Source organism: Oncorhynchus kisutch, linkage group LG30 (assembly GCF_002021735.2).
Source record: "Oncorhynchus kisutch isolate 150728-3 linkage group LG30, Okis_V2, whole genome shotgun sequence".
Taxonomy (NCBI): Eukaryota; Metazoa; Chordata; class Actinopteri; order Salmoniformes; family Salmonidae; genus Oncorhynchus; species Oncorhynchus kisutch.
In genome coordinates this window covers 47,881,852-47,906,062 of record NC_034203.2, presented here as the reverse complement: position 1 = coordinate 47,906,062, position 24,211 = coordinate 47,881,852, and the positions used below count along the sequence as shown (strand labels likewise).

Below are 24,211 nucleotides of genomic sequence, written 5' to 3'. Positions count from 1 at the left end.
TACAGGTATAGTTATAATTATAGGTACAGGTATAGTTACAGGTATAGGTACAGGTATAGTTACAGGTATAGGTACCTGTATAGGTATAGTTACAGGTACCTGTATAATTATAGGTATAGTTACAGGTATAGGTATAGTTACAGGTATAGTTACAGGTATAGGTACAGGTATAGTTATAAGTAGGGATGCACAATATATCGGTTTACATATGGGAAAATATTAGCTAAAAATGCCAACATCGGTAAGGCAAAGCTGACGTCCATACCTATATAAACGTAGGCACATGACGTAATGACGCCACGTAAAATGTTGTTCTATACGTGGAACACAGCCTTCCTAACCTCGCCCACAATGTCTGCTGTATGGATGGAGGAGTCAACAAGTCCAGCAGTCATTTGAAAGAGTAAGAACATTTCAGCGAGACAAGTCAAAAGGCGAAATCCAATTAACGCCAAGATAATGGAATTCATTGCCCTTGATAATCAACCGTTCTCTGTCGTGAGTGATGTTGTCTTTCGCCGACTGGTCGAGCACCGGTACACACAACCAAGTGGGTTATTTTTCAGATGTTGCCCTACAGGAGTTACACAGTAATAGTGTCACTGCTATTAACTTTACGACATACATACTATGGAACGCCGTTTGGGTCTTTGCGTGTCAAAAAAGATACAGTAGCACTGTCTGCAAAGTCTGAAAACAAGCAAACACCGGCCATGAACGATGTGTTTACAATACCGCATTGGTAATAAAGCATTATTTGTTCGACCGCAACTTCTGGGATAGCTAGCTTAGCTTGGTACCTAGCTAGCACCAATATAACCAGCCTGAAAGCAATGACCAGTAGAAACTGCAGTCATTTTCATTATTCTCAGCAATGATTTAGGAATCCTTGTGATTAAGTATTAGCTAGGTTGCCACTTGTTATTCGCCTATTGAAATTGAACTTCAGTTCATGAAAATAAATAGCTAGTCAGCAACAAAACCCTGTTGCCCAAAACTAACGTTATAAGCAGCCAGCTAGCTTCATCTAGATAGTGAGGCTCGACCAGGTTAAGCTAACCACAAGGATTAGGCACAAGTGGAATTTGTGGTTAGCCTTCAAAATAAAAGTATGGCATAATTCTACTATTTGTATTGATGTGCATTACTGTCCATGACATACTGCAAATTCAAGTATGTCATTGACAGTAATGCAAATGAATACAAATAGTAGAATTATGCCATACTTTTATTTTGAAGGCTAACCGCAAAGTCCACAATTGTGGCTAGCTTCACATAGATGGTCCGACCAACATTAATCAAATAGGCAGTTAGGAACAAATTCTTATTTACAATGACGGCCTACCCCAGAAGACGCTGGGCCAATTGTGCGCCGCCCTATGGGACTCCCAATCACGGCCGGATGTGATACAGCCTGGATTCGAACTAGGGACTGTAGTGACGCCTCTTGCACTGAGATGTAGCGTCTTAACACACACACATGGACGCAGTGGTCTAACTATTTAACTGCACTAGAATGCTTAAAAGACCGCTAAAATTGTAAATATCGGTTATCGTTATCGTTATTTTGGGGCAAGGAAAATATTGGATATCGGTATTGGCCAAAAATGTCATATCGGTGCATCATTAGTTATAGGTGTAATTATAGGTATAGTTAGTTATCGGTATAGTTACAGGTATAATTATCGGTATATCTATCGGTTTAATATTAGTTATCGGTATAGTTACAGGTATAATTATAGTTATCGATAAAGTTACAGGGATTAGGTATAATTATCGGTATAGCTATCGGTTTAATTATAGTTAGTTATCGGTATAGTTACAGATATTAGGTATAATTATCGGTATAGCTATCGGTTTAATTATAGTTATCGGTATAGTTAAAGGCATAGCTATAAGTATCAGTAGAATTATTGGTATAGTTATAAGTATAGTTATAGGCAGAGCTATAGGTATAATAATTGGTATAGTTAATTATAGCTTTATGTATCAGTATAATAATTGGTATAGGTATAGTTAATTATAGCTATAGGTATCGGTATAATAATTGGTGTAGGTATAGTTAATTATAGCTATATGTATCAGTATAATAATTGGTATAGGTATAGTTAATTATAGCTATAGGTATAATAATTGGTGTAGGTATAGTTAATTATAGCTATATGTATCAGTATAATAATTGGTATAGGTATAGTTAATTATAGCGATATGTATCGGTATAATAATTGGTATAGGTATAGTTAATTATAGCTATATGTATCGGTATAATAATTGGTATAGGTATAGTTAATTATAGCTTTATGTATCGGTATAATAATTGGTATAGGTATAGTTAATTATAGCTATATGTATCGGTATAATAATTGGTATAGTTAATTATAGCTATATGTATCGGTATAATAATTGGTATAGTTAATTATAGCTATATGTATCGGTATAATAATTGGTATAGTTAATTATAGCTATATGTATCAGTATAATAATTGGTATAGTTAATTATAGCTATAGGTATCGGTATAATAATTGGTATAGGTATAGTTAATTATAGCTTTATGTATCGGTATGTATAGTTAACTATAGTTATAAGTATAATGATAGTTTTAGGTGTATAATTGTACATGTATAATTATTGATATAGTTATAGGTACAGGTATAGTTATCGGCATAATAACTGGTATAGCGTCTTCTACACCTGCTTCTACACCTGCATTGCTTGCTGTTTGGGGTTTTAGGCTGGGTTTCTGTACAGCACTTTGAGATATCAGCTGATGTACGAAGGGCTATGTAAATACATTTGATTTGAAATTTGATTTGTATAGTTATAGGTATAGTTATCGGCATAATAACTGGTATAGTTATAGGTATAGTTATCGGCATAATAACTGGTATAGTTATCGGTATAGTTATCGGCATAATAACTGGTATAGTTATCGGTATAGTTATCGGCATAATAACTGGTATAGTTATCGGCATAATAACTGGTATAGTTATCGGCATAATAACTGGTATAGTTATCGGCATAATAACAGGTATAGTTATCGGCGTAATAACAGGTATAGTTATCGGCATAATAACTGGTATAGTTATCGGCATAATAACTGGTATAGTTATCGGCATAATAACAGGTATAGTTATTGGTATAGTTATTGGTATAGTTATTGGTATAGTTATTGGTATAGGTATTGGTATAGTTATTGGTATAGTTATTGGTATAGTTATTGGTATAGTTATTGGTATAGTTATTGGTATAGTTATTGGTATAGTTATTGGTATAGGTATAGTTATTGGTATAGGTATAGTTATTGGTATAGTTATTGGTATAGTTATTGGTATAGGTATAGTTATAGGTATAGTTATAGGTATAGTTATAGGTATAGTTATTGGTATAGTTATTGGTATAGTTATAGGTATAGTTATAGTTATTGGTATAGTTATAGGTATAGTTATAGGTATAGTTATTGGTATAGGTATAGGTATAGTTATTGGTATAGTTATTGGTATAGGTATAGTTATTGGTATAGTTATAGGTATAGTTATAGGTATAGTTATTGGTATAGGTATAGGTATAGTTATTGGTATAGTTATAGGTATAGGTATAGTTATAGGTATAAGTATAGTTAAGTATTTATTTTACCTTTATATTTCTAATTATAGGTACAGTTCTAATTATAGGTACAGTTCTAATTATAGGTACAGTTCTAATTATAGGTACAGTTCTAATTATAGGTACAGTTCTAATTAAAAGTATGTTCTAATTATAGGTATAGGTATAGTTAAAATGGTTTGGCAGATGATTGGATGGCTTTTAAACATCTTCGAAATATGGGTTCGGCTATGATCCGTAAATTGAAAGCAGACCACTACCTAAATAATCCATCCACATTGTGTCAGGTAGTGAAGGGTTTGGAGTGCAGAAAAGATACAGTTTCCCAAACTATTGTTGTTCGACACACAGATTATAACTGAGAGAACCTCTATTCTGAAATCCTTGAACCAGCATTTTTTAGATGCAGGCAGTTTATTTGAAAAGGTATAATTGAGCCCCCTATGAATTTACCTGACACCCCTGTGCACTCCTTCACCAGGTTCTCCTTTTCATCCTTCTCTGTTTCAGAAGTGTGTAAAGCCCTGAAAGATTTTTTTTTTTTAAATCCCCTGGCCCTGATGAACTAGACCCCCGCCTCCTACACCTAGCTGCAGACATCATTGCTCCCCACTTCTTTGGGACTGGGGGGGGGACAGTATTGACTAGCTTGGATAATAAGGTGCTCAGCGTAAACTGCCTGCTATTCAGCCATAAAAGCTAGAATATGCATATAATTAGTAGATGTGGGTAGAAAACACTCAGTTTTCTAAAACTGTTTGAATGATGTCTGTGAGTATAACAGAACTCACATGGCAGGCAAAAACCTGAGAAAAAATCCAACCAGGAAGTGGGAAATCTAAGGTTTGTAGTTTTTCAAGTCATTGCCTATCGAATATACAGTGTCTATGGGGTCATATTGCACTTCCCAAGATGCTTCTACTAAATGTCAACAGTCTTTAGAACCTTGTTTGAGGCTTCTAGTGTGAAGGAGGAGAGAATGAGAACTGATTGAGTAAGAGGTCTGGCAGAATGAGTTTGTGAACTAAACGCACGAATAAGGAGGTATTTGGACATAAATGATGGACTTTATCAAATAAAACAAACATTTATTGTAGAACTGGGATTCCTGGGAGTGCATTCTGATGAAGATCATCAAAGGTAAGTGAATATTTATAATGCTATTTCTGACCTCTCCTTCTTTGGAAAATGGCTGTATGTTTTTCTGTGGCTAGGCGGTGAACTAACATAATCGCAAGGTGTGCTTTCGTTGTAAAGCTTTTTTGAAATCTGACACAGTGGTTGCATTAAGGAGTAGTTTATCTATATTTCCATGCTTAACACTTGTATCTTTTATCAATGTTTATGATGAGTATTTCTGTAATTTGATGTGGCTCTTTGCACTTTCACTGGATGTTTGTTTGAGATGCATTTCTGAACATAACACACCAATTTCAAATTAGGTTTTTGGACAGAAAGATTAACTTTATCGAACAAAACACACATTTATTGTGTAACATGGAGTCCTGTGAGTGCCATCTGATGAAGATCAAAGGTTGGTGATTAATTGAATCGCAATTTCTGACATTTGTGAGGGCCCTCCTTGGCTGGAAAATGGCTTTATGGTTTTCTGTGACTAGGTGCTGACCTAACATAATCGTTTGGTGTGCAATCTCCGTAAAGCCTTTTTGAAATCGGACACTGGCTGGATTTACAAGTTTATCTTTAAAATTGTGTAAAATACTTGTATGTTTGAGGAATTTTAATTATGGGGTTTCTGTTGTTTGAATTTGGAGCCCTGCACTTTCACTGGCTATTGTTGCGAGGTGGGACACTACCGTCCCACATATCCCAGAGAGGTTAAATGGAATGCAATCAGGTTTTAGGTCTGGCCACAGCACTGTTTCAGCAACATTGAAGGTTTTAAATGACATCCACTGTGCTCTTGATAAGAAGTTACATTGTGTTGTCTTTTTTTATTGATTTGTCCAAGGCTTTTGACACCATGGACCATGCTGTGTTAGTGCAAAGGTTAAAATGTTGTGGAATTACTGGTCATGCTCTAGATTGGTTTATAAATTACCTGTCACAATGTGTAATGGCAGATGGTTGTAAATCTGAGTCCATAAAGGTGTGCTCAGGTGTTCCGCAAGGTTCTATTGTTCATATTGTATATCAACAACATTGGGGATCTTATTGAAACAGCGGATGTTCATTTTTATGCAGATGACACTGTTCTGTATTCAAGTGGTAGTAGTTTATTCTTCGCTTTTGAAAATGTCAAAAGAGCATTTAATATCATACAACATAATCTGTATGATTTAAAGCTGATTCTAAATTCGGGTAAAACTAAATGCATGGTATTTTCAAATGCCAGGCATGTTACTAATCATGTCATTGCTACATTGGCTGGACATACTATAGAGCAAGTTAAAGTGTACAAATATTTGGGTGTGTGGGTTGATGATAAACTGAGCTTCACTGTGCATGTAGAGAACTTGATAAGGAAGCTCAAGCTGAAAATAGGGTTTTATTAACGGCATAAGGCTTGTTTTTCTTTTGAGGCCAGGAAGGAGCTGGTACGATGTACATTACTGTCGGTTTTAGATTGTAGTGATGTTATATATATGCAGGCCTCAGCCACTACCCTGAGAGCACTTGATTCAGTGTATCATGCAGCCCTCAGGTTAATTTCAAATCAGAAACGTCTAAAACATCATTGTGATCTCTACAGCGCTGTTGGCTGGTCGTCATTGACCTTGCGTAGGCTTAAACACTGGTAAGCACTCATTTATAAGGCCATATTGGATAAAATGCCATTTTATCTCAAGTTATTTTTTAGTCAGGTCAGTAAATAAATATCTATTACGGTCCCATTCTCATTTGCTTCTAACAGTAGCAAAAATTACAACAGGTCATGGTAGAAATAGTTTTAGTTACTTAGCTCCGTGGTCCTGGAATTCTCACCTGAACATTTTAAAATGTGATGATCTAGTTTCGTTGGTGGAGTTTAAACACTTGATCGATGTATATATCATAGAAGAGTGTAAATGTTTTTAGGCCAGCTGTTTTTAGTCAAGACGTTTGTGTTTTTAATGTAATATGTAATTGTTGTACTGTATGTGTGTTTATAGTTGTGTTAGTGTATGTAAGTTGTTTTGTCTGAAACGTTGTTCCCCCTGCTGCTATTGGACCAGGTCTCTCTTGGAAAAGAGATGTTATCTCAATGAGAAAAAACCTGTATAAATAAAAGGTCAAATAAAATAATAGTTATCGCTATAGTTACAGGTATCGGTATAATTATAGGTATAATTAAAGTTATCGGTATAGTTATCGTTATCGCTATAGTGGTGTTACCTTTGGCAACATGAGAGTGTTGGTAAGATACATGATGTTGTTACCTTTGGCAACATGAGAGTGTTGGTAAGATACATGATGTTGTTACCTTTGGCAACATGAGAGTGTTGGTAAGATACATGATGTTGTTACCTTTGGCAACATGAGAGTGTTGGTAAGATACATGATGTTGTTACCTTTGGCAACATGAGAGTGTTGGTAAGATACATGGAGATGTACGTCTGAGACACGTTCACTATCAGTCTGGTGGACATGTAGAGAAACGCTACCTGGACAGGACAGAAGGAAAATACAGGAACGATTAACATGGGCTGAAAACACCACTATTAACATGGGCTGAAAACAGACAAAGCAGTGTTGTGTCTGCAAAATGTAAACAAAAATATATTCCGTTTATTTGTCATATGTATATACACAAAAAGCTTTAAGTGGAGCAATCCTACTGCCGGAGATTGAAACAAACAACCCTGATTGGAAATACACTGAGCATTGAATCCAGAACGGATGCTGAGTATCAGATCAAAATGCTGTTGAATCGGACTTAAAATCTCTCGATTCCAAAATGGCAGGAGTGTTTCAGTGTTACCTGGTAAAAGGAAGGCTGTTTCAGTGTTACCTGGTAAAAGGAAGGCTGTTTCAGTGTTACCTGGTAAAAGGAAGGCTGTTTCAGTGTTACCTGGTAAAAGGAAGGCTGTTTCAGTGTTACCTGGTAAAAGGAAGGCTGTTTCAGCCAGCATTTCCACCTCAGCAGCGACTGGACAGGGGCGGCAGCCTGAGGGCGAGGGATAAGGGGCCGGCGCTCTCCTTTCTCTTCTTCTTCATCATCCTCCTCTTCTCTCTTCTCTTCCCCTGCTCCCCCCTTCTCTTCCCGTGTGCCCAGGTGAAAGAGGACAGAGAAAAGAGCACCGATACCCAGCACGATGAGGCTCAGGTTCTGAAAGAAAAAATAAATAGAGAATGAAAAGTACAAATGGATAGACGTAAATATCTCCTCTTCATCTCCTCCCTGAAGGATAGACGTAAATATCTCCTCTTCATCTCCTCCCTGAAGGATAGACGTAAATATCTCCTCTTCATCTCCTCCCTGAAGGATAGACGTAAATATCTCCTCTTCATCTCCTCCCTGAAGGATAGACGTAAATATCTCCTCTTCATCTCCTCCCTGAAGTTGTCTACTATTGGTGTACATGTATTTATTTATAATAACACTGTTCAAATGACATACTGAAGGTCTAGCATGAGCCTACAGTGCATTTCAACAAGCACTTCCTATTACAAACATGAGGAAGAAGATATCATCATCAAGATAATGAGTTGTGAATGGTTGTGGTTATACGCACATTCTTTAAAAAAAAAAGTTTAAGATAAAATTGTATCATGATTTTGCATTAACTATACAGGAAACAATAGACAATCTGAGGCCAACCCTGATCTACTCATCTATGGGGTAATGTATGGCTCTGTTCACCCTGAATATAGGGATATCTATGAGGTAATGTATGGCTCTGTTCACCCTGAATATAGGGATATCTATGAGGTAATGTATGGCTCTGTTCACCCTGAATATAGGGATATCTATGAGGTAATGTATGGCTCTGAATATAGGGATATCTATGGGGTAATGTATGGTTCTGAATATAGGGATATCTATGAGGTAATGTATGGTTCTGAATATAGGGATATCTATGGGGTAATGTATGGTTCTGCTCACCCTGAATATAGGGATATCTATGAGGTAATGTATGGTTCTGCTCACCCTGAATATAGGGATATCTATGAGGTAATGTATGGTTCTGCTCACCCTGAATATAGGGATATCTATGGGCCCCAGGGTCTCGGTGAGAGAGGGGTCATCGTCTGATCCGGTCTGGAAGTGGAACAGCAGATAGGCCACAGCGTACACTGTTATATTGGCCATCACTGTAAACGCGTACCTGGGAGAGCAGAACAAGAGAGAATATTTAGCCATTTTAAAAAGCTCATTTCCTGCAATTCTACACATTTTGCCATGTCTTGTGTGTGCTTCATGTGCTATTCCCGAAACGGCTAAATGCCTTTTATCCTCGCTTCGAGGCAAGCAACACTGAAGCATGCATGAGAGCACCATTTAACATCGATGGGGCTGTAGTGGAGCGGGTCGAGAGTTTCCTTGCTGTCCACATCAACAAACTATCATGGTCCAAATACACCAAGTAAGTCGTGATGAGGGAACAACACCTTTTCCCCCTCAGAAGACTGAAAAGATTTGTCATGGGACCCAAGATCCTCAAGAAGTTATTACAGCTGCACCATCGAGAGCTTCCTGACCGGTTGCATCACCGCCTGGTACGGCAACTGCTCAGCAGCCGACCGTACGGCGCTACAGAGGGTTGTGCGTTGTTAGAGGTTCACCTAGGGGTCATGATAGGGGCTGCACCAAATGTTTGATGTATTAGAATAATTGATTATGCTTATGTTGTATTAATAGAAGGGGAGGGGTTATAAGACCCCTCCCTCCTTACATTTATAGGGTCCTAGACTACAGAGTAACAATATATATACAGTATGAGGTTTAATATTGTTCCACAGTACTTCTCTGGTCTTTCTGCCTCTTCTAAAAGAAACAGTCTGAGAAATGTGTGACTGTAGAGACAGAACTCAGTAAGAGATAAGGGACCAGTCAGACATCTCACTATAAATCAACTTGGACATTATTTACTGCTAAGTATTTAGATAACACTAAAAATCTTGATTATTTAGCTGTGTAGGCATGGTTTTGGTCTCATGGGTAGAAGGTAATGACGTAGGCAGTGACATCACTAACGCTGGACTTCAGGTTTAATAAAAGCAACTTCTATTTTGCAGAACTTACTGGGAAACATGCGTGCTCTGTTCCTGATTGTCAATTTCTGTCTGCAATTGCATTAATAAAGGTTTTTGAATTATTTAATTAAAGATAATGTCATAATGCTAATTTCACCAATGATGATTCACAAGGAACAGGAAACAAAGCCTAACAGCTTCCTGCCATCCAGGACCTCTATACCAGAGGGTAGTGCGTACAGCCCAGTACATCACTGGGGTCAAGCTTCCTGCCATCCAGGACCTCTATACTAGGTGGTGTCAGAGGAAGTCCCTACAGAGGGTAGTGCATACAGCCCAGTACATCACTGGGGCCAAGCTTCCTGCCATCCAGGACCTCTATACTAGGTGGTGTCAGAGGAAGTCCCTACAGAGGGTAGTGCGTACAGCCCAGTACATCACTGGGGTCAAGCTTCCTGCCATCCAGGACCTCTATACCAGAGGGTAGTGCGTACAGCCCAGTACATCACTGGGGCCAAGCTTCCTGCCATCCAGGACCTCTATACTAGGTGGTGTCAGAGGAAGGCACAAAAATTGTGAAAGACTCTAGTCACCCTAGTCATAGACTGTTCTCTCTGATACCGTACAGCAAGTGGTACCGGAGCACCAAGTCTAGGACATAAAGGCTCCTTAACAGCTTCGACCCACAAGCCATCAGACTGCTGAACAATTAATCAAATGGCCACCTGGACTATTTGCAGCCCCCCTTTGTTTTTACACTGCTGCTACTCGCTGTTTATCTATGCATAGTCACTTCACCCCTACCTACATGTACAAATCACCTCTAACCTGTACCCCCTGCACAGACTCGGTACCTGTACCCCCTGTAAATAACCTCAACACTGACTCAGTACTGGGACCCCCTGTATATAACCTCAACACTGACTCAGTACCGGGACCCCCTGTATATATCCTCGTTATTGTTATTGTGTTAATTCCCTTTTTTTAAACATTTAATTTAGTAATATTTTAACTCTATTTTCTTAAAACTGCATTGTTGATTAAGGGCTTGTAAGTAAGCATTTCACTGTAAGGTCTACACCTGTTGTATTTGGCACATGTGACAAATTAAATGTGATTTTATCAAATTTGATTGACCATGCAGACTGAATGTGTCTCATGGTCCAGGAACAACACGTGCTCCTTGAGTGACAGGGGGCAGGGCTAGTGAGGGGCTAGGTCTGTGTGGAAAGCGGCATGGAGAGAGAGATGACTGAAGTAGCCAAGTAAACCTTAAAAATGTATGTTACACACAGCGTATCCCCTAGCTCCATCCTGGTTGTTATTTACCTGTAAGCAGTGAGCTCCACCCTGGTTGTTATTTACCTGTAAGCAGTGAGCTCCACCCTGGTTGTTATTTACCTGTAAGCAGTGAGCTCCACCCTGGTTGTTATTTACCTGTAAGCAGTGAGCTCCACCCTGGTTGTTATTTACCTGTAAGCAGTGAGCTCCACCCTGGTTGTTATTTACCTGTAAGCAGTGAGCTCCATCCTGGTTGTTATTTACCTGTAAGCAGTGAGCTCCACCCTGGTTGTTATTTACCTGTAAGCAGTGAGCTCCATCCTGGTTGTTATTTACCTGTAAGCAGTGAGCTCCACCCTGGTTGTTATTTACCTGTAAGCAGTGAGCTCCACCCTGGTTGTTATTTACCTGTAAGCAGTGAGCTCCACCCTGGTTGTTATTTACCTGTAAGCAGTGAGCTCCACCCTGGTTATTTACCTGTAAGCAGTGAGCTCCATCCTGGTTGTTATTTACCTGTAAGCAGTGAGCTCCACCCTGGTTATTTACCTGTAAGCAGTGAGCTCCATCCTGGTTGTTATTTACCTGTAAGCAGTGAGCTCCACCCTGGTTGTTATTTACCTGTAAGCAGTGAGCTCCACCCTGGTTGTTATTTACCTGTAAGCAGTGAGCTCCACCCTGGTTGTTATTTACCTGTAAGCAGTGAGCTCCACCTTGGCGTGTTCACAGGACACCAACTCAGGGATGAGTGACAGGTGTGAGATCTGCGTGGCAGCCCAGCCGAACTGGAAGATGATGATGAATGGGATGAAGTACGTCAGGCTGACCCACTGAGAGGTGTACTGGTCACACCCCAGACACTGATTAAAGATGAACGCAAAGGACATCAGCACACTGACCGTACCTGGAGAGGGGGAGGGGATGTTACTGTTGACGTGTGTGTATCTCACTTCACTTTACCAACAGTAGCCTTGTCATTCATGACAATAAAGCTTATCTTACTCTGAACCGAATCCAATAAATAAAGAGGGGAGCGAGGTTAGCTCTATGAAGACATAACACAGCCCACAGGAAGGGGAATGAGATCACAGCCCAGGCACAGGAAGGGGAATGAGTTCACAGGCCAGGCACAGGAAGGGGAATGAGTTCACAGCCCAGACACAGGAAGGGGAATGAGTTCACAGCCCAGACACAGGAAGGGGAATGAGATCACAGCCCAGACACAGGAAGGGGAATGAGTTCACAGCCCAGACACAGGAAGGGGAATGAGTTCACAGCCCAGACACAGGAAGGGGAATGAGTTCACAGCCCAGACACAGGAAGGGGAATGAGTTCACAGCCCAGACACAGGAAGGGGAATGAGATCACAGCCCAGGCACAGGAAGGGGAATGAGTTCACAGCCCAGACACAGGAAGGGGAATGAGTTCACAGCCCAGACACAGGAAGGGGAATGAGTTCACAGCCCAGACACAGGAAGGGGAATGAGATCACAGCCCAGGCACAGGAAGGTGAATGAGATCACAGCCCAGGCACAGGAAGGTGAATGAGGTCACAGCCCAGACACAGGAAGGGGAATGAGTTCACAGGCCAGGCACAGGAAGGGGAATGAGGTCACAGCCCAGACACAGGAAGGGGAATGAGGTCACAGCCCAGGCGCAGGAAGGGGAATGAGGTCACAGCCCAGGCGCAGGAAGGGGAATGAGGTCACAGCCCAGGCGCAGGAAGGGGAATGAGGTCACAGCCCAGGCACAGGAAGGGGAATGAGGAAAAGGAAAGAACATGAAGGAGATAAGCACACTGCTCATCCCTGGAAGGAGAGCGAAGGCGTTGTGCAAACATTGATGTGGAGGCTTATATCCCAGCCCAGCACTGACACACCTGATTCAACTAATCTAGGGCTTGATGATGATTTGTTTTAGCAGCTGTGTTAGTGCTGGCCTAGAACAAAATCCTGCACGCCCAGTGGGTCTCATGCAGGAGCAGGCCTGATCATCACAGCCCACTGATCCCAGGTAGGGTGACCTGTCTAGCTCTGAGCTTCTTCAACCACCTGATAGCACATAGCGGTCTGGTAGCCTCATAGCACATAGCGGTCTGGTAACCTCATAGCACATAGCTGTCTGGTAACCTCATAGCACATAGCTGTCTGGTAACCTGATAGCACATAGCGGTCTGGTAACCTGATAGCACATAGCGGTCTGGTAACCTGATAGCACATAGCGGTCTGGTAACCTCATAGCACATAGCGGTCTGGTAACCTCATAGCACATAGCGGTCTGGTAACCTCATAGCACATAGCGGTCTGGTAACCTCATAGCACATAGCGGTCTGGTAACCTCATAGCACATAGCGGTCTGGTAACCTCATAGCACATAGCGGTCTGGTAACCTCATAGCACATAGCGGTCTGGTAACCTGATAGCACATAGCTGTCTGGTAACCTGATAGCACATAGCGGTCTGGTAACCTCATAGCACATAGCTGTCTGGTAACCTGATAGCACATAGCTGTCTGGTAACCTCATAGCACATAGCTGTCTGCTGTCTGGTAACCTCATAGCACATTGCTGTCTGGTAACCTCATAGCACATAGCTGTCTGGTAACCTGATAGCACATAGCTGTCTGGTAACCTCATAGCACATTGCTGTCTGGTAACCTGATAGCACATAGCTGTCTGGTAACCTCATAGCACATAGCTGTCTGGTAACCTGATAGCACATAGCTGTCTGGTAACCTCATAGCACATAGCTGTCTGGTAACCTGATAGCACATAGCTGTCTGGTAACCTGATAGCACATAGCTGTCTGGTAACCTGATAGCACATAGCTGTCTGGTAACCTCATAGCACATAGCTGTCTGGTAACCTGATAGCACATAGCTGTCTGGTAACCTCATAGCACATAGCTGTCTGCTGTCTGGTAACCTCATAGCACATAGCTGTCTGGTAACCTCATAGCACATAGCTGTCTGGTAACCTCATTGCACATAGCTGTCTGCTGTCTGGTAACCTCATAGCACATAGCTGTCTGGTAACCTCATAGCTGTCTGGTAACCTCATAGCACATAGCTGTCTGGTAACCTCATAGCACATAGCTGTCTGGTAACCTCATAGCTGTCTGGTAACCTCATAGCACATAGCTGTCTGCTGTCTGGTAACCTCATAGCACATAGCTGTCTGGTAACCTGAATTGCACAAACTACCAAGGAACGGTCTGGCAGCACCTGAACGCAGGCATGTGGCCTGTGTTGTGAACTCACTTCCTTATGAATGACTCAGCTTAAAGTTTGGTCACAAGACTACAAGTGTTCAGTTCAACACATGTTATTGGCAAGGTAACATAATAGCCTTACTTGTGCTTTTATTGTGGGCCTAGAATGATACGGAATACATACATTGGCAATTGTAAGATCCAAAAAGTACATCATTTGACTAATTCATAATTGTATCATAATTACAGTGTAGCAATCAACCAATGCACCTATATGAAACAGCTATTCACTCACCCACTAAATGCCATGTCTTCCTCTTGCCGTATGTCCCACACCCCGGCGTCCGATCCGACTCGTAGCCGATAAGGGGTGTGCAGACCCCGTCCGCTATCTGCCCCACCAGCAGTAACACACCTGCATAGGTGTTCTGAAAGCCCAGCACGGAGTGGTAGTACACCAACAGGTAGGTGAACCACATAGACGCACACAGATCGTTCAGAAAGTGTCCCACAGCGTAACTCAGCCGCTGACAAAAAGGCAGAGACCTCTGTGTATAGTCTGACATGATTGTTTCGAGAATATTAGGTTATTTTCTGAAAAATATATATATTCTAATTATAGTCAAATTGTTGTTGGAAGATATTTTGATTACCTAATATGTTCGCCTAAATACGATCAAATAGGTTATCTGAATACTCAACAAGCAAAAATAGAATTCCACATTGAAAACAAATATTAGGTCCTACTTGTGTGAGTACAGATCGTTATTCCCCAACATGTCCGTGTCCATCTGATCACACGGTGCCAGTTTCCTTACGATCAAGCTGACTGTTATAAAGAGAGAAAAAAAATCTCTATATATTCAGGCACCTAACAAAACACCTCAACCACTGTCCTTACCTCAGTCAACCCCGTAACCAGATTACGGTTAACTTGTTAAAGTAAAGTAACGCCTCGACACTTCCCCATTCATTACATATATCACCCGTTTCACAGACATATCTCGGTAGTCGATTTAGAGACAATACGGATTGAATTCCAACGATATTCGCCGGCTCGTTATTCTTTGGAGAAAACATACACTATGATTCTGTTTCATAACAACAACAATGTCCGACAGCGTTCCGATTAAATGAAGGGAAAGACCGGGGCCCCTTTCCCGTTCTGGACCAATAGGAACGCAGGTTTGCGCTCCTCACACGTGATGCTGACAGATGTTTTTCCGGAAGAGGGATGACTCCATTCCTGATACACAAGTTAATTTGCATCTGTAATACATTGTTTCTTCTCAATTTAAAAATCAGATAAAGTACATTGTTCAAACTTTTCATTACATTATTTTGTGATTGATTTAAGTTTATTACTACACGTATAGGCTTTCTGTGCTAGATAATAGAAAAACAAGTATGTGTCTAACTGGATACTGAAAGTGATTTCATCACTCAAGTCTAGACTCAGTCCAGTGAGCAACTATTTCCCACACAGGGTCAGAGTACATCACATGTTTTACTCTGAAGAGCTTTGTCAGCGTTCCTCATGTTTTTAGTCTGAAATAAAGGTAATGATTATTTTGTCACAAGATGACTGTCCTGTATAACCTTGGCTTACCTACTCATCACTTTTACTAGGAGAATGTCAATATCGTAGGTCTGTGTGGAAAGCGACCATATAGTTGTTTTTACAATTTAAGTCTGCCTGTCTAGATAATACCAGAGATATTAACAGGTTTTGAGAATGTTTATACATGTAGAAAATTGACAAGATATGAAAGCCTTAACATGTTTTGTATTTATTATTTAACCTTTATTTAACGAGGCAAGTCAGTTAAGAACAAATTCTTATTTACAATGACGGCCTACCCGGGCCAAAACCGGAAGATGCTGGGCCAATTGTGTGCCGCCCTATGTGACTTCCAATCACGGCCGGATGTGATGCGGCCTGGATTCGAACCGGGGACTGCAGTGACGCCTCTAGCACTGAGATGCAGTGTCTTAGACCACTGCACCACTCGGGAGTATTACTTTAATACCTCTATTGGATCAGTGTCCCTCCACCGGGACAGTTGAGCTCACGTGCACTGTGACTAGCATGACAGTTGTAAGTAACAACAAACTTTACAGGACATAGACATGTCTTATATGGGCAGAAAGCTTACATTATTGTTCATCTAACTGCACTGTCCAATTTACAGTATATATTACAGTGAAATACCATGGTATTGTTTGAGGAGGGTCCACAACAACAAACCCTTTGTCACGGCAGATGGTTTGATACATTCACCTCTGAAGGTAAATCATGTACTTACATTCAGGAATCTGGCTCTGATTGGTCATCCTGAGAGTGCTGCCAGAGATAAAATGTAGCATATTTTGTTTGATAAAATATAGTAACTGGGTTCTCCAGTTTGAACCCCTGCTGTCTCTGGCTCCACACCCACCCCGCGCAGCCATCTAGATGTGGGAATGTTAGCGTATACACTAATGATCCATCATGTATGACATTCCTGGTAGTGTGTAAATGTATTTCCATAGCATTTTGTATGTTCTCTATAGTTATGTACTTTAAAATGTATCAATTGACCAATTGGGCAATTAATATTGTCCAGTATTGCCGAAACGTTGCACACACTGCTGCCATCTAGTGGCCAAAATCTAAATTGCACCTAGACTGAAATAAGCATGATGGCCTTTCTCGTGCATTTCCAAGATGAGGGAAAAAAGCATGTTTTTTGGTTTGTATTATCTAACATTTCTACAAAGTTCAAAGTGTTTCCTTTCAAATGGTATCAAGAATATGCATATCCTTGCTTCAGGTCCTGAGCTACAGGCAGTTAGATTTGGGTATGTCATTTTAGGTCATTTTATGTGTCCAATCCTTTTAAACTGGCACAAACTAAAACTTGCAGGTAACTGATTTGAACAAGCAACATAAAACCAATAAACACATAGGTTTATGTCCCAAATGGCACCATATTCCCTTTATAGTACACTACCTTTGACCAGGGACCATAGTACTCTGCTCAAACGTAAATGATCCCAGAATTCCATGTTTTCTTTATTTCGCCAAAGTGCAATTTTAAAGAAATTAGTTTCTCTCAATCCATCCTCAGTACCTGAGACCAGCCACTGTCAGCCACCACATCCATCCTCAGTAGCTGAGACCAGCCACCACATCCGTCCTCAGTACCTGAGACCAGCCACTGTCAGCCACCACATCCATCCTCAGTACCTGAGACCAGCCACTGTCAGCCACCACATCCATCCTCAGTAGCTGAGACCAGCCACCACATCCATCCTCAGTACCTGAGACCAGCCACTGTCAGCCACCACATCTATCCTCAGTACCTGAGACCAGCCACCACATCCGTCCTCAGTACCTGAGACCAGCCACTGTCAGCCACCACATCTATCCTCAGTACCTGAGACCAGCCACCACATCCATCCTCAGTACCTGAGACCAGCCACTGTCAGACACCACATCCATCCTCAGTACCTGAGACCAGCCACCACATCCATCCTCAGTACCTGAGACCAGCCACTGTCAGACACCACATCCATCCTCAGTACCTGAGACCAGCCACTGTCAGCCACCACATCTATCCTCAGTACCTGAGACCAGCCACCACATCCATCCTCAGTACCTGAGACCAGCCACTGTCAGACACCACATCCATCCTCAGTACCTGAGACCAGCCACCACATCCGTCCTCAGTACCTGAGACCAGCCACTGTCAGCCACCACATCTATCCTCAGTACCTGAGACCAGCCACTGTCAGCCACCACATCCATCCTCAGTACCTGAGACCAGCCACCACATCCATCCTCAGTACCTGAGACCAGCCACTGTCAGACACCACATCCATCCTCAGTACCTGAGACCAGCCACTGTCAGCCACCACATCTATCCTCAGTACCTGAGACCAGCCACCACATCCATCCTCAGTACCTGAGACCAGCCACTGTCAGACACCACATCCGTCCTCAGTACCTGAGACCAGCCACCACATCCGTCCTCAGTACCTGAGACCAGCCACTGTCAGCCACCACATCCATCCTCAGTAGCTGAGACCAGCCACCACATCCGTCCTCAGTACCTGAGACCAGCCACTGTCAGCCACCACATCTATCCTCAGTACCTGAGACCAGCCACTGTCAGCCACCACATCTATCCTCAGTACCTGAGACCAGCCACCACATCCATCCTCAGTACCTGAGACCAGCCACTGTCAGACACCACATCCATCCTCAGTACCTGAGACCAGCCACTGTCAGACACCACATCCATCCTCAGTACCTGAGACCAGCCACTGTCAGACACCACATCCGTCCTCAGTACCTGAGACCAGCCACTGTCAGACACCACATCCATCCTCAGTACCTGAGACCAGCCACTGTCAGACACCACATCCATCCTCAGTACCTGAGACCAGCCACTGTCAGACACCACATCCATCCTCAGTACCTGAGACCAGCCACTGTCAGACACCACATCCATCCTCAGTACCTGAGACCAGCCACTGTCAGACACCACATCCATCCTCAGTACCTGAGACCAGCCACTGTCAGACACCACATCCATCCTCAGTACCTGAGACCAGCCACTGTCAGACACCACATCCGTCCTCAGTACCTGAGACCAGCCACTGTCAGACACCACATCCATCCTCAGTACCTGAGACCAGCCACTGTCAGACACCACATCCATCCTCAGTACCTGAGACCAGCCACTGTCAGACACCACATCCATCCTCAGTACCTGAGACCAGCCACTGTCAGACACCACATCCATCCTCAGTACCTGAGACCAGCCACTGTCAGACACCACATCCATCCTCAGTACCTGAGACCAGCCACTGTCAGACACCACATCCATCCTCAGTACCTGAGACCAGCCACCACATCCATCCTCAGTACCTGAGACCAGCCACTGTCAGACAACACATCCATCCTCAGTACCTGAGACCAGCCACCACATCCGTCCTCAGTACCTGAGACCAGCCACTCAGACACCACATCCATCCTCAGTACCTGAGACCAGCCACCACATCCATCCTCAGTACCTGAGACCAGCCACTGTCAGACACCACATCCATCCTCAGTACCTGAGACCAGCCACTGTCAGCCACCACATCTATCCTCAGTACCTGAGACCAGCCACCACATCCATCCTCAGTACCTGAGACCAGCCACTGTCAGACACCACATCCATCCTCAGTACCTGAGACCAGCCACCACATCCGTCCTCAGTACCTGAGACCAGCCACTGTCAGCCACCACATCTATCCTCAGTACCTGAGACCAGCCACTGTCAGCCACCACATCCATCCTCAGTATTTCTTTCCTGTCTGTATGACACACTGTTATTCTGGAGTTCCTGTCTGTATGACACACTGTTATTCTGGAGTTCCTGTCTGTATGACACACTGTTATTCTGGAGTTCCTGTCTGTATGACACACTGTTATTCTGGAGTTCCTGTCTGTATGACACACTGTTATTCTGGAGTTCCTGTCTGTATGACACATTGTTATTCTGGAGTTCCTGTCTGTATGACACACTGTTATTCTGGAGTTCCTGTCTGTATGACACACTGTTATTCTGGAGTTCCTGTCTGTATGACACACTGTTATTCTGGAGTTCCTGTCTGTATGACACACTGTTATTCTGGAGTTCCTGTCTGTATGACACACTGTTATTCTGGAGTTCCTGTCTGTATGACACACTGTTATTCTGGAGTTCCTGTCTGTATGACACACTGTTATTCTGGAGTTCCTGTCTGTATGACACACTGTTATTCTGGAGTTCCTGTCTGTATGACACACTGTTATTCTGGAGTTCCTGTCTGTATGACACACTGTTATTCTGGAGTTCCTGTCTGTATGACACACTGTTATTCTGGAGTTCCTGTCTGTATGACACACTGTTATTCTGGAGTTCCTGTCTGTATGACACACTGTTATTCTGGAGTTCCTGTCTGTATGACACATTGTTATTCTGGAGTTCCTGTCTGTATGACACACTGTTATTCTGGAGTTCCTTCTAGGCTCTTAATGTTGATCCCACGAATAAAAACATCTTTGTAAATGGAGCACATTGTTGTGTTACAGTTTAGTCTGTCCTCCTCTGTCAATGTTCAGCACGTTAAAATGGAACACAGACAACAGTTTGATCTCTGTCCTTTTAATAGTCTCTTATTTATGATTTCTCAGGTCGTTCCTGGCTCTCTTTATCCATTCATCCACCCATCATGAGCTCATCTTCAGGCCTTGTCCATCCGTCCATCCATCCATCCATCCGTCCATCCATCCATCCATCCATCCGTCCATCCATCCATCCGTCCATCCATCCATCCATCCATCCATCCATCCATCCATCCATCCATCCATCCATCCATCCATCCATCCATCCATCCATCCATCCATCCATCCATCCATCCATCCATCCATCCATCCATCCATCCATCCATCCATCCATCCATCCATCCATCCATCCATCCTCATATAAATATACACATTTATTCCTTACAATCTTCTTCAGGTTTAGAATATAAAACGGGTCCAAGCACAGACAGTCATGGTTCTGTCCCATTGTGTCCTGTCCGTCTGTAGCGGCAAGTCTGTTGTAGTACTGCAGGAGGGTCGACAGGGGGCGCTCTAACTGAACACATACAGAGTGAGACAGACAGAGAGGAGGGTGTAGAGTACTGGGCTCAGCTCAGTTTCAGTACTGCTTCCTTCCCTCTGTCAGTCTGTCAGTGTGGTTTCCAACAACTTCTTCTCCTCCTCTTCTTCACTAGTGTCTCTGAAGGCCTGTCCTCTTCTTCACTAGAGGCCTTTCCTCTTCACTGGAGGCCTTTCCTCTTCTTCACTGGAGGCCTTTCCTCTTCTTCACTGGAGGCCTTTCCTCTTCTTCACTGGAGGCCTTTCCTCTTCTTCACTGGAGGCCTTTCCTCTTCTTCACTAGTGTCTCTGAAGGCCTTTCCTCTTCTTCACTAGTGTCTCTGAAGGCCTTTCCTCTTCTTCACTCGTGTCTCTGAAGGCCTTTCCTCTTCTTCACTCGTGTCTCTGAAGGCCTTTCCTCTTCTTCACTAGTGTCTCTGAAGGCCTTTCCTCTTCTTCACTAGTGTCTCTGAAGGCCTTTCCTCTTCTTCACTAGTGTCTCTGAAGGCCTTTCCTCTTCTTCACTAGTGTCTCTGAAGGCCTTTCCTCTTCTTCACTAGTGTCTCTGAAGGCCTTTCCTCTTCTTCACTAGTGTCTCTGAAGGCCTTTCCTCTTCTTCACTAGTGTCTCTGAAGGCCTTTCCTCTTCTTCACTAGTGTCTCTGAAGGCCTTTCCTCTTCTTCACTAGTGTCTCTGAAGGCCTTTCCTCTTCCTCACTAGTGTCTCTGAAGGCCTTTCCTCTTCCTCCTCGTAAAGAAACAGCAGCACCTGAAACAAAGGAACAACAATAGGATGAGATTATAACATTGAAAAAACTAAATACAAAGACTCACCCCCAATTCTAAATCGACCCCTCACCCCTAGTGCCCTGACTGAGAGGACATGGTATACTAGGAGTAAGCAAGGGTAGGAGGGCAGGGGGGTAGAGAGAAGGGAGGAGGTAGAGGGCAGGGGGAAAGGGTAGAGGGAAGGGGAAGGGGAAGGGGGGGTAGAGTGAAGGGGTAGAGAGAAAGGGGCATCCATCTCACTTGGTGTCGTCGGCCACCTCCACCTCGGCCGGGGCAGTGATAGGTGCATTGGAGTGGCCCGCCGTCGGGTCGTCTGTATTCAGCTCCCCATTGGTTGAACTCAACACCTGAAGGGGAGCATCATGGGAGTATCATAGACCACCAGATAATGGCGGCTTATTATGGTCCAAAATATCTAAGGTCACTTATTATGAGACATCTGAATGTTGTAGATAGAAATGTAATGAATAGAGCCAACACAATTCCCTATTCTACATGATAGAAATGTAATGAATAGAGCCGACATGATTCCCTATTCTACATGATAGAAATGTAATGAATAGAGCCAACACAATTCCCTATTCTACATGATAGAAATGTAATGAATAGAGCCGACATGATTCCCTATTCTACATGATAGAAATGTAATGAATAGAGCAGACATGATTCCATATTCTACATGACAGACAATCATATCTCCTACTCCACACATTCAGAACTCTCAGCTCACAAGCTCGGTCATAATCATTTGTAATGTTGCCTAATGTTATGAGATGAAGACTGGTTTCCTCAAGATGGTTGTGTGATTCCAGAAACATTAGACGTTTCCACTGTTCTGTTATAGAAATTATGTGATCAGACTGCATGTTCAGCTGGCTACTTGATCCCTCTTACAGTGACTTAATGCTCCAGCCAGCCCCTTCTGAGATGGTCCCATATGCCCTATATAGCAAACTACTGTTGACCAGGGCCCATGTGGCTCTGGTCAAAAGTAGTGCACTACACATAGGGCATTTGGGATGCAAACAAATGACACTGAACACTACCCACACTAGATGGTATTACATTGATTAAATCCATCTATATAAGACTTGCGACCAACCACAAGGTGACCTCAGTTCTAGATGATGAAACATTCTAATAGCACAAGTTTTCCTTTAGTCACTGTCTCTCCCACAGTTAGTCCCTCGCCCCAGTAGCATTATTAGTCCCTCGACCCCGGTAGGATACAGTTAGTCCCTCGCCCCCAGTAGCATTATTAGTCCCTCGGCCCCAGTAGGATAGAATTAGACCCTCGCCCCAGTAGCATTATTAGTCCCTCGGCCCAGTAGCATTATTAGTCCCTCGACCCCGGTAGAATACAGTTATTTCGTCCCTCGGCCCAGTAGCATTATTAGTCCCTCGGCCCCAGTAGCATTATTAGTCCCTCGGCCCCGGTAGCATTATTAGTCCCTCGGCCCCTAGCATCATTAGTCCCTCGGCCCCGGTAGCATCATTAGTCCCTCGACCCCGGTAGGATAGAGTTAGACCCTCGCCCCAGTAGCATTATTAGTCCCTCGGGCCAGTAGCATTATTAGTCCCTCGACCCCGGTAGCATTATTAGTCCCTCGGCCCCAGTAGCATTATTAATCCCTCGCCCCAGTAGCATTATTAGTCCCTCGCCCCAGTAGCATTATTAGTCCCTCGCACCAGTAGCATTATTAGTCCCTCGGCCCCGGTAGAATACAGTTAGTTAGTCCCTCGGCCCAGTAGCATTATTAGTCCCTCGGCCCTATAGCATTATTAGTCCCTCAGACCAGTAGCATTATTAGTCCCTCGGCCCCGGTAGAATACAGTTAGTTAGTCCCTCGGCCCAGTAGCATTATTAGTCCCTCGGCCCTATAACATTATTAGTCCCTCGACCCCGGTAGCATTATTAGTCCCTCGACCCCAGTAGCATTATTAGTCCCTCGCCCCAGTAGCATTATTAGTCCCTCGGCCCCGGTAGGATACAGTTAGTTAGTCCCTCGGCCCAGTAGCATTATTAGTCCCTCGGCCCAGTAGCATTATTAGTCCCTCGGCCCCGGTAGCATTATTAGTCCCTCGGCCCCGGTAGCATTATTAGTCCCTTGCCCCCGGTAGCATTATTAGTCCCTCGCCCCAGTAGCATTATTAGTCCCTCGGCCCCGGAAGGATACAGTTAGTTAGTCCCTCGGCCCAGTAGCATTATTAGTCCCTCGGCCCCGGTAGCATTATTAGTCCCTCGGCCCCGGTAGCATTATTAGTCCCTCGGCCCCGGTAGCATTTTTAGTCCCTCGGCCCCGGTAGCATTATTAGTCCCTCGACCCCGGTAGCATTATTAGTCCCTCGACCCCGGTAGCATTATTAGTCCCTCGACCCCAGTAGGATAGAGTTAGACCCTCGCCCCAGTAGCATTATTAGTCCCTCGAGCCAGTAGCATTATTAGTCCCTCGAGCCAGTAGCATTATTAGTCCCTCGGCCCCGGTAGCATTATTAGTCCCTCGGCCCCGGTAGCATTATTAGTCCCTCGGCCCCG

General features: G+C 43.3%; 3 protein-coding genes across 20 annotated transcripts in view; all 3 read right to left on the bottom strand.

Moving 5' to 3' along the window:
- Positions 1-15,437, bottom strand: part of mfsd12a (major facilitator superfamily domain containing 12a) — a 30,095-nt gene extending 14,658 nt beyond the window's left edge. Inside the window, exons 1-6 of one of the 2 annotated variants that reach the window (XM_031810972.1) lie at positions 15,131-15,379; positions 14,525-15,058; positions 11,714-11,924; positions 8,742-8,874; positions 7,647-7,874; positions 7,117-7,209 (exon numbers count right to left, since the gene is read on the bottom strand). In XM_031810972.1, the coding sequence (XP_031666832.1) occupies positions 7,117-7,209; positions 7,647-7,874; positions 8,742-8,874; positions 11,714-11,924; positions 14,525-14,795 (936 nt within the window). In that variant the 5' untranslated portion in view covers positions 14,796-15,058; positions 15,131-15,379. Of the gene's footprint in view, positions 1-7,116; positions 7,210-7,646; positions 7,875-8,741; positions 8,875-11,713; positions 11,925-14,524 lie in introns of both variants that reach the window. The other variant, XM_031810973.1, reaches the window with a different exon arrangement.
- Positions 15,438-17,386: 1,949 nt separating this feature from the next.
- On the bottom strand, positions 17,387-20,277 carry LOC116358672 (uncharacterized). Of its 11 annotated transcripts, XM_031810962.1 has the most exons (8): positions 19,523-20,277; positions 19,333-19,374; positions 19,145-19,218; positions 18,423-19,112; positions 18,177-18,200; positions 18,061-18,144; positions 17,945-18,028; positions 17,387-17,912 (listed from the first exon to the last, which is right to left on the bottom strand). In XM_031810962.1, the coding sequence occupies exons 3-8, from the start codon at positions 19,175-19,177 to the stop codon at positions 17,832-17,834; spliced, it is 996 nt and encodes a 331-aa protein (XP_031666822.1). In that variant the 5' UTR covers positions 19,178-19,218; positions 19,333-19,374; positions 19,523-20,277; the 3' UTR covers positions 17,387-17,831. The 11 variants fall into 11 exon arrangements, 10 of the variants coding, with proteins under 10 accessions (XP_031666822.1, XP_031666823.1, XP_031666821.1 ...); XM_031810963.1 differs by lacking the exons at positions 19,145-19,218; positions 19,333-19,374 and adding an exon at positions 19,291-19,332 and having other exon boundaries at positions 19,449-20,277; XM_031810961.1 differs by lacking the exon at positions 19,145-19,218 and having other exon boundaries at positions 19,291-20,277.
- A 115-nt stretch (positions 20,278-20,392) lies between these two features.
- LOC109882229 (casein kinase I) overlaps positions 20,393-24,211 on the bottom strand; it is a 79,136-nt gene continuing 75,317 nt past the window's right edge. For 3 of the 7 annotated variants that reach the window (XM_031810968.1, XM_031810971.1, XM_031810970.1), the window contains 2 exons: positions 21,916-22,022; positions 20,393-21,655 (listed from right to left, as the gene is read on the bottom strand). In XM_031810968.1, the coding sequence (XP_031666828.1) occupies positions 21,604-21,655; positions 21,916-22,022 (159 nt within the window). In that variant the 3' untranslated portion in view covers positions 20,393-21,603. The remainder of the gene's footprint in view (positions 21,656-21,915; positions 22,023-24,211) is intronic. The other 4 variants (XM_031810966.1, XM_031810964.1, XM_031810969.1 and 1 more) reach the window with 2 other exon arrangements.

What these genes read in the sequence shown, in the direction of transcription:
- LOC116358672 (XM_031810955.1), bottom strand. Translation starts at nt 20,215, where the DNA reads ATGTGTCATACAGACAGGAACTCCAGAATAACAGTGTGTCATACAGAC. An exon ending in CTGACAGTGGCTGGTCTCAG is followed by an intron (nt 19,113 to 19,290) that starts GTACTGAGGATG and finishes GGCTGGTCTCAG; the next exon opens with GTACTGAGGATGGATGTGGT. An exon ending in AGGTACTGAGGATGGATGTG is followed by an intron (nt 18,201 to 18,422) that starts GTGGCTGGTCTC and finishes AGGACGGATGTG; the next exon opens with GTGTCTGACAGTGGCTGGTC.